Source organism: Chelon labrosus (assembly GCF_963514085.1).
Source record: "Chelon labrosus genome assembly, chromosome: 13".
NCBI lineage: Eukaryota > Metazoa > Chordata > Actinopteri > Mugiliformes > Mugilidae > Chelon > Chelon labrosus.
The window spans coordinates 8804229-8816616 of NC_140346.1; the positions used below are offsets into that span (position 1 = coordinate 8804229).

The 12388-nt window shown below is 41.9% G+C and overlaps 1 protein-coding gene across 1 annotated transcript; it reads left to right on the forward strand.

The window, feature by feature from the left end:
• Window positions 1–297: 297 nt before the first annotated feature.
• On the forward strand, window positions 298–10865 carry LOC311498053 (TRPM8 channel-associated factor homolog). The gene is made up of 12 exons (XM_084558492.1): window positions 298–511; window positions 681–1451; window positions 1616–1832; window positions 2042–2327; window positions 4719–5017; window positions 5306–5480; window positions 5639–5733; window positions 7930–8140; window positions 8471–8707; window positions 8847–9070; window positions 9237–9350; window positions 10076–10865. Exons 2-12 carry the CDS (start codon window positions 805–807, stop codon window positions 10316–10318), a joined length of 2748 nt encoding a protein of 915 aa, XP_084414618.1. The 5' UTR covers window positions 298–511; window positions 681–804; the 3' UTR covers window positions 10319–10865.
• The last annotated feature ends 1523 nt before the right edge of the window (window positions 10866–12388 follow it).

The window sequence follows — 12388 nt, forward strand, 5'->3', positions numbered from 1 at the left end:
TGTGTCCTTGTCCTTGAGATGGTTGATTTTTATCTCATTTAAAAAATGAGGGTGAACAAATAGAAAGTGGCTTTTCAGTGACACAGGACCGATTATGTTGACAAAAAACAGTGCCAAAAACCTGAGTGTCAGGAAAGAACTAAAGCAAGACATGGAGAAGTTATAAAGGAAGATAATGAATGGAGTCAATCTCTCTCTCTCTCTCTCTCTCTCTCTATATATATATATATATATATATATATAATAAAAACAGCAGTTGAGAGTTACATGTACATGTTCTAGTATTACTCTATTGAAAGTAGCCTCTGAATGCGATCTTATCTATCATCTAGTCAAAGTGGGTTGAGTTGACTGAAGTCCCTCCTCATGTTCTCTCTTTCTTTAAATAGTGCTCTCTATTCACTTTGTCTTCTCTCCCTCGTCAGACATACACTCTTAGGAAGTGTTGTGTTCGGATAACTGCTGTACTTCGATCGAAAGTATATCTCCTGACAACCAAACTGATATTCAGGTAAAAATAAATTTGTTTTTATGGAGTGTTTAGAAGAAAATAAAAGTTGCAAGCTTGATGTGTACTGCTGTTCATCTCTAAACCAGTTTTAGACTGACATTTTAATGTTGTATCTTTATTGTTATAGATGTATAAAATATTTGAAGTTGTGTCAACTCTGTTTTCACAGGACAACCTAACAAGTTCAGCCATCTTGGGTTTAACTTCACTCACTAACACAGCTTACATTCAGCTGCACTTTTGTCTGCCCTCCACCTCTTCACCCAAATTTCAGAGCATTTTATCTCCACACCATGTCCAACCAGCCTATGCAGTCCTATCCCAAAGGGGCCTACACCTCTCTAATGAGAGGTATCAGTGGGCTGGACCTACGCCGCCCTGCTGTTCCCTGTAACCTGGTGCTCATTGGAGACCATGCTTTCCCTTTAGCAATAAACAGCCAAGGCCAGGTCCTGATGGCTGCCTCTCTGTACGGCCGTGGAAGGGTTGTGGTCTTGGGTCATGAAGACTATCTAACCCCCTTTCCAGCTCTGACAGAGAACGCTCTGACCTGGCTGAGAGGAGATGGATCTGAAAACATCTCTGTAGGGGTGCACAAAAATATCAAGTGGGTCGCTGATCACATCAGTAGATCCAGCTTCCAAGTAGAAGTTGTGGGGGGTATTAGTGACAATCCAGGAGTTGGTGTGTATGTGACAGATGCCTACAGCGTGGGTTCAGACCCAAAAGACCTGGTGGCATTTCTGAAAGCTGGAGGAGGAGTGCTGATAGGGGGGCAAGCGTGGCACTGGGCTTCATGTCACAGCAATGAGAACCCATTTCTCCAGTTTCCTGGGAATAAAGTGGCAGGAGTGGCTGGCATCTACTTTGTACCAGGTTATGGAGCGGCAGAGAACCTGCCTGTTTACCCAGAAATCCCATCCCATTGGAAGGCTATAGAGTAAGTGTATACTTCTCTTTGATTTAAAGTTGCAGTTTTTCTATTTCTCTGAAAAATGTGCCATACGTGTGGCCCTGCTATGTTTAATTACAGCGTGCATTGTGTTCTCTTTCTTACTTCACCATTATCACCCATATGGGTTTTCCTCTCTCTTCTTCATACAGTATTGGTAAAAATTTTGAGGAGGACTTGGAGTTCTTACTCAAAGGGATTTTAGAGTTTAACCTCCAGGGAGATTTTGCAGCTTCTGAGGTTCTAGTTCATGGCCCTCTGTCCTTCCCCATTGGGACCACCGCCGATGGACGGGCGTTCCTGGCAGGAGCATACTATGGGCGGGGACGGGTCATTGTGGCAACGCATGAGAGCTTCATGAACATGGAGGTGAAGTGTGAATCAGTCAAACTCTGAATTGCAAACTAGTACACAATAAAAACACGTTTGTCTATCGTCTCTTAAATACGATTCTCATTTGTTAGTCTACATATTAACTTAAGGTGTCTTTTAGTTGTTTCCCTGCATTGTGCTAAGTGATGTTGCATACGACTTATTTAACCATGGTCTCAGCTTTAAATTAGCTCTTTTTATTCCAGACACTGGCTTCATTTTGGAACAATGCTGTTCATTGGCTGGACCAAGGGCGGGATGGAGTCGTTGGTTTTGCTCCAGCAGTCAACATTTTCACCGCCTCTGGTCTCAAGTGTGAGAAGACAGAATTCAGGAAAGACCTGAGTGTGTTTGTGTGCACGGCGTACAGCGATGAGCATGTGGAGGAAATCCAAGACTTTGTGGCAGAGGGAGGAGGTCTGCTGATTGGTGGACACTCCTGGTACTGGGCTTATACACACCAGGGGCAAAATCCATTAACAGATTTCTCAGGTATGATGATGCACCAAAAGATGTTGAGTTCCAACAGTCTGGCAAGTTCACTGGCATGATAATATAAAATGACAATGTATGTTGAGCACATGTGTATATGATGTTGTACTAGACACTTGAAATACGAAACAGTTTTAAAAAAGACACTAGTAAAGCTTAATCCAGTGGTAGTTGTGGAGTGGTGTGTTGAAGGCCACACCTTCAACACCTTCATACCATGTATAGAAAGAATACATAGCTCAAGCTAGGGGAAACCACAAACAAGCACGGTTAACACATCAGCTGCATGGAGAAGGCTAGTGATTTCTGATCAAGTTAATCTGTCCAATTCCATTTGAGCTCCCGAAAATATGTATAAAAATGGTGGAAGTTCCTAAACATTTATTTTTAACAGTTTCTTTTAACTTGTTGAATTAAAACAGGCAGTCTGTGTCTAAAGCCCATATTCATTATATAACTGTAACTTAAATATGTTGTGTAAGCAGTCAGAATAAGAATAAATGTGTCAGTGTCCAAACATATAGGGAGCTAACTATTTAGAAATCATTTAGAAATGTGTTTATTTATGGGCACACAATCATCTTTTACGTATTCTTAAATCTGCATCTTTGAAGCAGCTACAACAACGTGGTTAGCCTACTGTACCTCTGCAGTGACATGACAGCTGTGACTGTAGGGGTGCAGTATGAAGACAGAGACATCAAGTAGGGCGCAGTCTACTTCCTGTGATCTCACAAGAATAGCTGATCTCGCAGTGTTTACCTTTCTTGCCACAAATGAAATCCTGCTGCATTCTCTTTATGCATAAATAATACAGTGAAACAGCAGAGGTGATTACAGTTCTGTAAAAAATGCTTACATGGTAGTAGTCAAAATTCATATTTTATAGATAAGCAACACACCTACAAATGTATCATAATTCATTCTGTCATAGCAGCACTCATTGTAAAAAAATAAATAAACTGTACATCTGACAGTTTTGCCAAACCCTGTTCACCCAAAATGTCTGACATTCAGAAGATCAGATGTTTTTAAAATATAAACTAAAGTTCTGCTGTGCATTTTTATTTATTTTTTTTGCTGTCAGACCAATCTGCTGTTGTGACATGTGCCAATAAATCTAAAACCTCAATCCATCTGAATAATGAACATTTGGGAATTTGATTCACATTCGTTAATACACAGGATTAGATCTTACAATCCCTTGTGCCAAGATCCCAGGCAAAACACATTTAGAGGCCGTGTCCAACTGAGAAACCCTACCAAACCTACGTCATGAGATATGACGATTAAACCTATAATCTAAATGAACTAAGTAAATGCTGCTGACTTGTATGGCCCGCTCAGCAGCTAACCAGACAAAGAAATATTGCAACCAACCAGCATGAAGAAATCAGATACCAGGCCTAATCAACAGCAGTATGCAGCGTGCCATTAGAGTTTTCAAGAGGGCACCTCCCTTCACCGATGTTTCGTTAAGTTAGGCCCACGACACCTCAAGAAGGCTTAACAGTGACTTCCAGTTTTCTGGAGTCACCCCCCTCCACGCTGCTGACGCCCCCTCTTAGCTGTCCCGTGTTATGCCTGATGCTTGCTAGTCTAGCCTTTTCTCCCTCCCGTATAAACTCTTCATCTATTCCCTCTGTTAACGGCCATGGAATTTACATTCACCCGTTTTTCCTCAGTGGCAGCTGTTAAACATTTCAGTACCTGGCTGTGACACCAGGTTTAACGTCCTTGGGACAAACTAACCCTACAACCTGTCAGAATATGGCTAAGCGTACATACACAAGTGCACAGTGGGCAGGCAGCATCCTCACCTACCCACTGGTTTAGGTTCTGGGGAGTTGGCAGCACATCATAAGTAGCCCCTATCATAAATCTGATCCCGCTGGCCTCCATGCTCCAAAGCTCTCTCCACTTTAACTTCCTTTTTCTCCACACTATCCCAGTTCACCCAATGACCCTGCTTAGCCTGCGACACTGCCTTAGAGCATCTAACTGCTTCCTCTTGTTTCTGTACCTTTTCCACTACCATCTTTCTCCTTTCTACTGCTGATGCCTTGCTCCACAGAGGTTTCCCTGAGCACAGCCCTAGGCCTCCCCGCCCTTAAAGACAGGTGTTAGGTCTCTCTTTAAAAAAAGGAAAGAAGAATTGATTTGTCACTCGTTGGGATGTTTTTTCACAGGTATATGTTGGTATTTATATGCTATCTGTATTCTAGGATAAACTAAAACAGCCCTAAACATGTCCTAAATGGGTTTTGCAGTTCAGTTTGTTGAATATAATTTGGGCCGTGTGGCATTTTTAAATGCTGGTACCTGAGTGAATTTGACCTGAATTATGCAGAACAGAAATCAAGTCAGATTTGTGTGTCTCCTGTGTTTCAGGAAACAGGATCCTGAACAAACTGGGCTTGAGCTTGTTGGTGGACACAATCGGTAATGGTCTCTATGAGGCCTGTGTGAAAAGCCAGGCCACAAGAGACAAGCACTTCCGCTATCGTCTGCAACGTTTCGCTGGTCACGTTATCCACGGCAACAAACTTTCTGAGAAGGAGGAGAAGCACCTTCAAAAACTGGGGATGGATTGTGCCCAAGTCTTGACCATGAAGGCTTTTGATAGTTTCTCCTACACACAAGTGCGGGACATCCTCATTGACATCTTAAAGTGCAGTGACGTGCCACAGGTGGGCAATATGTTGTTTTCCGAATTTTACTGCTTGTATGGTCAATAGGCATAGAGAGATCCTCTCTCTTAGGGCCACAATTTGCCTCCAGGGACAAGAATGCTCTTGGTGGTGAAAGGGTGGCAGTAAATGTGAAGTTGTGAGTAGGTAAGTGACTTTTAGGAAGGCCAGGGAGCTGAATAATTTATGCACCATTACTGCATATATTCCATTCAATTCCTCTAACCTGCACCTCATTTGATGTCATCGTCTGTTGTTTTCTAAATTACGATATATGTTTATTTCCAGGTGAGTGAGAACAACCCTGTGAGGAGTCCCCAGGACCTCTTTCTTCTCTCTCTGGTGAAAGACCTATATAATGTTTGTCCAGATCAAGATGCCCTACTGCCCTACATCGTCAAGCAAATCCCTGCGAAGGCTGTTGTCTACAACCAAAGGATCAGGATAAATGCACAAACAGCAGGTCAGACCACAGTGTTGTGAAGAATTGTGTGAAATAACTTCTGAATTATTTGTCCCCACAGTGATATTGCATTGCATTAATATGGAAAGGTAACACTTTTATTATATCTAATTTACATACACCTCAATATAACAGTTGCTGCTCTGTTTGTGTGTCAGAAAATGAGGAGTGGATCAGTACCGGTCTGTATCTCTCTCCTGGCATGAGGGTCTACATGATCATACCAGAAAAGATGGTGAACAAGAGATGGATGGTACAGTACATTAAATCAAAGTTTACTGTGATCATGTCAACATTCTGCAAAATTTGAACATCAAGTCAAGTCCATTAATGTAAAGTGATGGACAAAATTATTAGAACACTTAGCATGTTTATGAGTTTTCAGTTGTTTTTGTTGAAATGGCCATTAAACTACAGATGAAATGGATGACAAAGCTAGAAAGCCATCATTATGCTCTATAAACCATAGAAGAGAGCCATCATATGAAGATTTAAGTAAGTTTCCCAGACCTAATTTACTGTCAATGTCACAACAGCATGTTCCTTCACAAAAGGAGACAAATTACTTGTGAAATCATTGTCAGGTTTGATCATGGTTAAACTGATGTTGATCTTGTCTTGGGACACTGCTGTGTGATTCCATCAACACCACTATGACTAATGGTGCAAAAGTGTTTCGCAAGAACTGTGCGCCCAAAACTGGGTGAGGAAAGAATTGTTGGCAGAATAACGGCACAGAAACCATTATTAAAAGTATGTGAAACGTCTGAAATTTGCAAAAGAACACAATAAATGGACAAAGGAAGATTGGTATAAAGTGTTATGGACTGATTAGTTCAAGTTGAACAGTATGACAACAAAGAGTGTATGTTCAAAGGAGAGAGGAGGAGAGATATAAAAATGAGTGTCTCCTGCCAACAGTTAAACACGGAGGAAGTAGTATTATGGAGTGGGGTGCCATTTCAGCCTTAAGCCCAAATTATGCTTCCGCGTTGACACAGCGTTGTCGTGCCCTAATTTGCAAAAGAAGTATTTCTTCCTCTGCTTGAATAATTTGGAGCTCCAACGCCAGTCTCTCTGTCTCGGTGTCCATCGTACACTGTGACTACGACAAAAGCCGGAAGGTAAATAACGAGGCGAGATAGTCACAAGAATCTCAGTCGGTCGGTCACAAAAAATCATAGCGCCCTCTACCGGTGTGGCATGCATTTCGACACATAAACCCCACGCAGAACCATCACGGTCTCACGACTGCGTCCGAGCAACTGCGTGGCCATTGCGTGACCATTGCGTGATCACTACGCGGAAGCATAATCTAACCTTTAGGAACAGACTTAGTGAAAATTTATGGCATCATTAAGAAAGTTTACCACAACAGTCACGGAGTACCATATGGGAGTCTGGACTCAAAGTCTGGACGTCAACCCCCAAGTTGGAAAATAAGAATAAAAAACCTTTATTTGTCCCACAATGGGGAAATTAACAGATCTATTATACACTCAAAGGAAAGCCATTGGCTTGAGTTGTAAAGGGCATGGGATAACATTAGTGTTGAAGTTCTCAGGAAATATATTGACACTATGCCAGAGAGATGTACTGCTGTAACTGCAACTGTGGACTTAAAGGGGAACTACTGCTTTTTACAAGCTGGACCCTATTTCTGGCATAAAACACAACTGTTCTCACCCATATAACTTTTGTGTGGTTTGTAGTCGTTCGGGAGATATTTAGATCTGCGTATATATAGCAGGAGTGACTGGGGCACGGAAACGCATGCCTCTATGTAACGCATTAGGTGAGAAGACATCTGGTGTCTGTAGATTGACCTACAGACCCCGGATGATGATAACAGGTAACTCCGGACTGTACGGGGAATAGCACTAGTGTACAATAACAAAATATTGATGAAATGAACGAGTTTCGCTGCAGATAATGCGTTATTTAGAGGCTGTGTTTTGGTGCCCCAGTCACTCCCATTATATGGATATACGCAGATCTAAATATCTCCTGACTGACTACAAATTACACAAAAGTTATATGGCTGAGTAAATGAATGTATGTTATGCCAGAAATAAGGTCCAGGTTGTAAAAAACAGTAGTTACCCTATGAACAGTTTTGAATGTACTTTCCTCAAAAAACAGGAAAAGGATACTTGAAAAGAGAGGGATACCTTTCAAAATGAAGACAGGTATTACCGTTTGGGGTCACCTCTATTTACATTATAGAAATCTGTCTTCTTTAGTCTCGTAGTGACTGAAAATGTGAATGTTCTGGAAAATGCGCCCTCTATAAATTTAGCTGTCTTGCCAACTACTATTCCTCTATTGTTATTCCTCTATTTCATGCATCTCATCAACAGTTTATTACATAAATACATCTATGAAAATCAATCATACTGCACCATAGAATTATACAGGTTTTAAATAACATTTCCGACGTCATCCTCAGGTTCAGATAGGCTGTCAAAGTGACTTCCTGAAGGCTGAAGAGTTGAAGAGAGCGCCAAGTGTTCTGGAGAGATTTCCTGTTACCTCAGAGGTGATGCAGGTGCAGAACATGTGGGGGGGACTCATCTACCTGGTGGCTCCACCTGACGCGTATGTGGAGGAGGCAGAGGTCATAGTGCAGACAGCTGTGCGTGCACCTTATTACAAATCTGGTAAGCCTGTGTCACCATCTTTTCACCTTGCATGAAAGAGGTTTAGATGTTGAAAAGATGTGTTGAGAATCTACAAAATGTGCTTTATTAATCTGCTATGTTATTGGTCACTGTGTTTCTGGTCATGTGCATTTTGTTAATGTGCAGTTCAGAAACAAAGCCTGACTAGATGCTAAAGGGTCAGTGGAACAAACAGAAAGATGAAAAGGTGTTGAGTGGATGGGACAAATGAGATCAGATGTGGAGACCAGAGAAGGAAGCTTTGGCTCCTTGTCTCCTCCCTTAAGGTCTGAGTTTATTATACTGCGGCATCCACATGCTTCCCTTCAGGTGTGACAACAGCAGCTGATTGGTCGGTGCTGCGTGCAGCTCCTTCACCCTGGGCAGAGCTGGAGTTTGACAACATCATCCTCACTGTACCATCAGATGTTGTTAGGGACCTGGAACGTCCTGATGAGGTGTCAACCCTCTGGAATGGCATCATGGAGGGTATTGCTGATCTGGCTGTCACCCCTCGGAAATTTCCCCGTAAAGAGCGCATTGTAGCAGATGTTCAGATTTCTGCAGGTATGTGTGTTTTCTGTCTCATTCTCACACATTCAAGAAAATGTTTTAATTGTGCTGTCCAAAAAAAAGTGCTTTACTACTAGTTTTAACCACGATTACATTCAGACAACCCAGATTGAGCTGTGTCTCCTCCATCCAGGTTGGATGCATTCAGGCTATCCCATCATGATGCACTCATCTATAGCGGATGAGCTGGTCAAACCAAACGATGCCAGGACCAAAGGTCTTTGGGGAGAAACTCATGAACTGGGACATAACCAACAGAGAGACTGCTGGGAGTTCCGACCTCACACCACTGAGGCCACATGTAACCTGTGGTCAGTGTATGTGCATGAAGAGGTGCTGAAGGTCAACAGAGCACAGGTGGAGTAATTTACTACAGTATTGGTAAATAGTAATGAACTACAACAGTCTCTAGGTGTGTGACTACACATTGCAACCACTTAGTAAATATTTACATATGTTTAATCATATTGTTTCTCCATCTCATTATTTTTCCTTTATAAACATGCTGCAATGATAAATGCAGGCCCATCCAAATCTGACCGAAACAGAACGGCAGCGTCGTATAGAGGAGTATGTGGAGGGAGGCAGGAAACTCAGCAGCTGGGAAGTGTTTGTGGCTCTTGAGACATACTTGCAGGTGAGAGAAAATGACTGCATATTACATTCTGTAGAAAAAGGATTCTTTAGTCCAGAATTGCTTTGATGATGTTACATTTTAGCCTCATCTCAGGTAATCAGTAGATGGCTAGACCTGACTAACTGGGCTAATGGCATGAGCTAATCTAAACTACCCAGCTAAAGGGCAACACCAGCAAAACCAGCATCTATATTTGCAAATCAAAAATATGGTCAACATATAATATTCAACCCTCCTAAAAGACTGATGAAACTTTCAGAAAGGAAATGAACCATAAGATCTGAGTTCCTTCCTGGTTTAGATACAAATCACCCTCAGAAGGCCCGTGTCCATTCTCTGATGTGTCAGAACTGTTTTGGAGGCACAAGGGAGACCTACACAATATCAGCAACATTAAAGTCGCCCTCCAGCAGTCATGCATAATCAGATCTTGTTCTTTGTTTTATACCAATGTCACATCTCATTTTTCGTTTGGACATATGAGGACTGTGTGCTCTTAGAGGTTAAGGGAACTTTTCCCTATTTACTCTGCAACCACACTCAGTGTCTGATGACATTCAATCACTATAAACACAAGAGAACATGAAATTCTCCACCTCTATCTCTGTGTGGCCAAAATACCTTCTTACAACTTTTTTGTACTTCTGTCATAGTATTCTGTTCCTCCATCAACCCTCCTCTCATTCTGTTCACATATATCTCTACCCTTTTCTCTTTCCACATAGCTCCAGGAAAGGTTTGGCTGGGATGCCTTTAAGAAGGTGTTTGCTGCTTACCACGACATGAGCAACTTCCCCAATGACAACACAGGAAAGATGAACCTGTATGCTGAGACTTTCTCCCAGAAAGTGGGGATGAACCTGACTGGATTCTTCAAGGCCTGGGGCTGGCCCATCGAAACATCCACTGAGGAGAAACTCTCCCGCCTGCCTCCCTGGAGTGATCACCCCATGGTCCAGTACGACTGAACTTCAGACTGAATCTGATTTAGAGCAGAGCAAGCAATGTTAGTTGTTAATCAGCGATGAACTGGCTATATAACTGTGCATTATTTTGTGAGAATTCTTATCTGGTGTTGAAGTGAGATTGATGAGATTTTTGAGCAGACACAAATGTCTTCGGAAATGCAGGAAATTATTTCTTAAGCAAACTCCGTAATTTAACTTTTAGATTTAGCTCAAGCTAATTGTCTAGAAACTGAAATCGTGCAGATCACAACAGGTAATACAGCATCAAATGATAACAGAAATAAAACGTGTTAACACAGTGGTTAACAAAATGTTACACATCTTTGCATGTTACGTGCTGGCAGATTGAAAAAAGTCTAAAATTTGAAAAAGACTCTTCTTCTGTAATACAACAAGAGGCAATATTTGAAATATTTGAATTAAACCAGTAAGGAAGAAACGTGTCTGATTCATGATTTAGTCTACTTTACCTTACTGCATTGTAATAAAGCATTTTTTTTCTTATACAATTGCTGTTTGCTGCTGTGCCAATTAAATAAAATATACTATACATCTTTGGTCATGTGATTATTCTTAGACGTTACATTATTCCTGTTGCTGCCAGAAGTTGATGCCAAAGAAGCTGTCTTGAAGAGTTCCATTTAAATAACTGTCTGATAAGTCACATTATACTCTAGCATGAGTTAACCCAATGGGGAGTGAGCCAATGAGTCAGCCACCAAAGAAAATATTCTATATTAAAACAGTACAAAGCTAAACCAAATAAATAAATAAATAAACCACCCAGTGAAGAGAGAGACAAAGACACTGAGATGGGCCGTCCTTTATCCCCTTCTAAGAAACCGAGCCCACATGGGCAGGTACTTGCAGCAGACCCCTCCCAGCTCCACCTGAAAACCAGCATCAAATTATGTAGCAAGTGGGAGGGATCGTCACAGAAGGAAAATATGTTAGTTTTCCAGAGAAAGACAAACTTGTCTATAAACATGCAATGACATGTTTGTCATTTTAAATTTTACATTTCTAGCACCTTTTACATGGAAAACTTGCTAAAAGGATCAATGGTATCAATAATTGTCATTTGATTAATGTAAGTGAAACATTCATTTTGTTGTTACCCTGTTTTAGATTTAGTAACCAATTACCTGCTAAATGCCCCAACAAATGAACAACATATTGTGAAGACACCCAAGAGCAATCTCGTAAGCCCTAAGGTGCTCTGCATTTATGTTTCATCCTGACCGAGGAGGTGATTCCTGGCTTAAAATGCATTCTTGTGGTTCCTGGTGTGAGAGCTATTATTGTCATTGCAAATTTGGAAAAATTATATTTAACATTGAAAATTCTTTGTGTTGGGCGGCACAGTGGCGAGGTGGTTAGCACTGATGCCTCACAGCAAGAAGGTCACCGGTTCGAATCCATGGGCCGGCTGGCCTTTCTGTGTGGAGTTTGCATGTTCTCCCTGTGTCTGCGTGGGTTCTCTCCGGGTACTCCAGCTTCCTCCCACCATCCAAAGACATGCTCATTAGGTTAATTGGTGATTCTAAATTGGCCGTATTCTGCACTGTCCTTTCCTTTGTACACTGATCAGGCATAACATTATGACCACTGACAGGAGAAGTAAATAACATTGTCCATTGCTGGGAACCTTTGGACCTGGCATTCATGTGGATGTTACTTAGACATGTATCACCCACCTAGACCAGACCAGGCACCACCACCCCATAGCAATGACACTCCTTGATGGCAGCAGCCATCCCCAGCAGGATGCAGCCTGACACAGACACAGACACAAAAATGGTTTAGGAATGTGGAGGGGGCATGGTGCATCAGCTGCAGGAGAAAGGTGTGGAGAGGTCTCATGAGAGCAGCACCAGGTGAGAGTGATTGGCACACCTGCATCCTGTTGGACTAATCACTCTCTCCTTTTAAAACACAGTAGCGTGTTGGACCTGGAGGGACAATGCAGAGAGACACATGCACGGCTGTCGGCAGGAGAAAGGAGTGCAAGCCTGCAAACGACAAGGAATGTTGTGTAGTGTAGTGTTGTGTTCTCAATAAAGAAACCTA

Coding starts and splice junctions, on each gene's coding strand:
- LOC311498053 (XM_084558492.1), top strand. CDS start 805: ATGTCCAACCAGCCTATGCAGTCCTATCCCAAAGGGGCCTACACCTCT. Junction 5,734..7,929: donor TGGTGAACAAGAGATGGATG/GTACAGTACATT, acceptor CGTCATCCTCAG/GTTCAGATAGGCTGTCAAAG. Junction 8,708..8,846: donor AGATGTTCAGATTTCTGCAG/GTATGTGTGTTT, acceptor TCCTCCATCCAG/GTTGGATGCATTCAGGCTAT.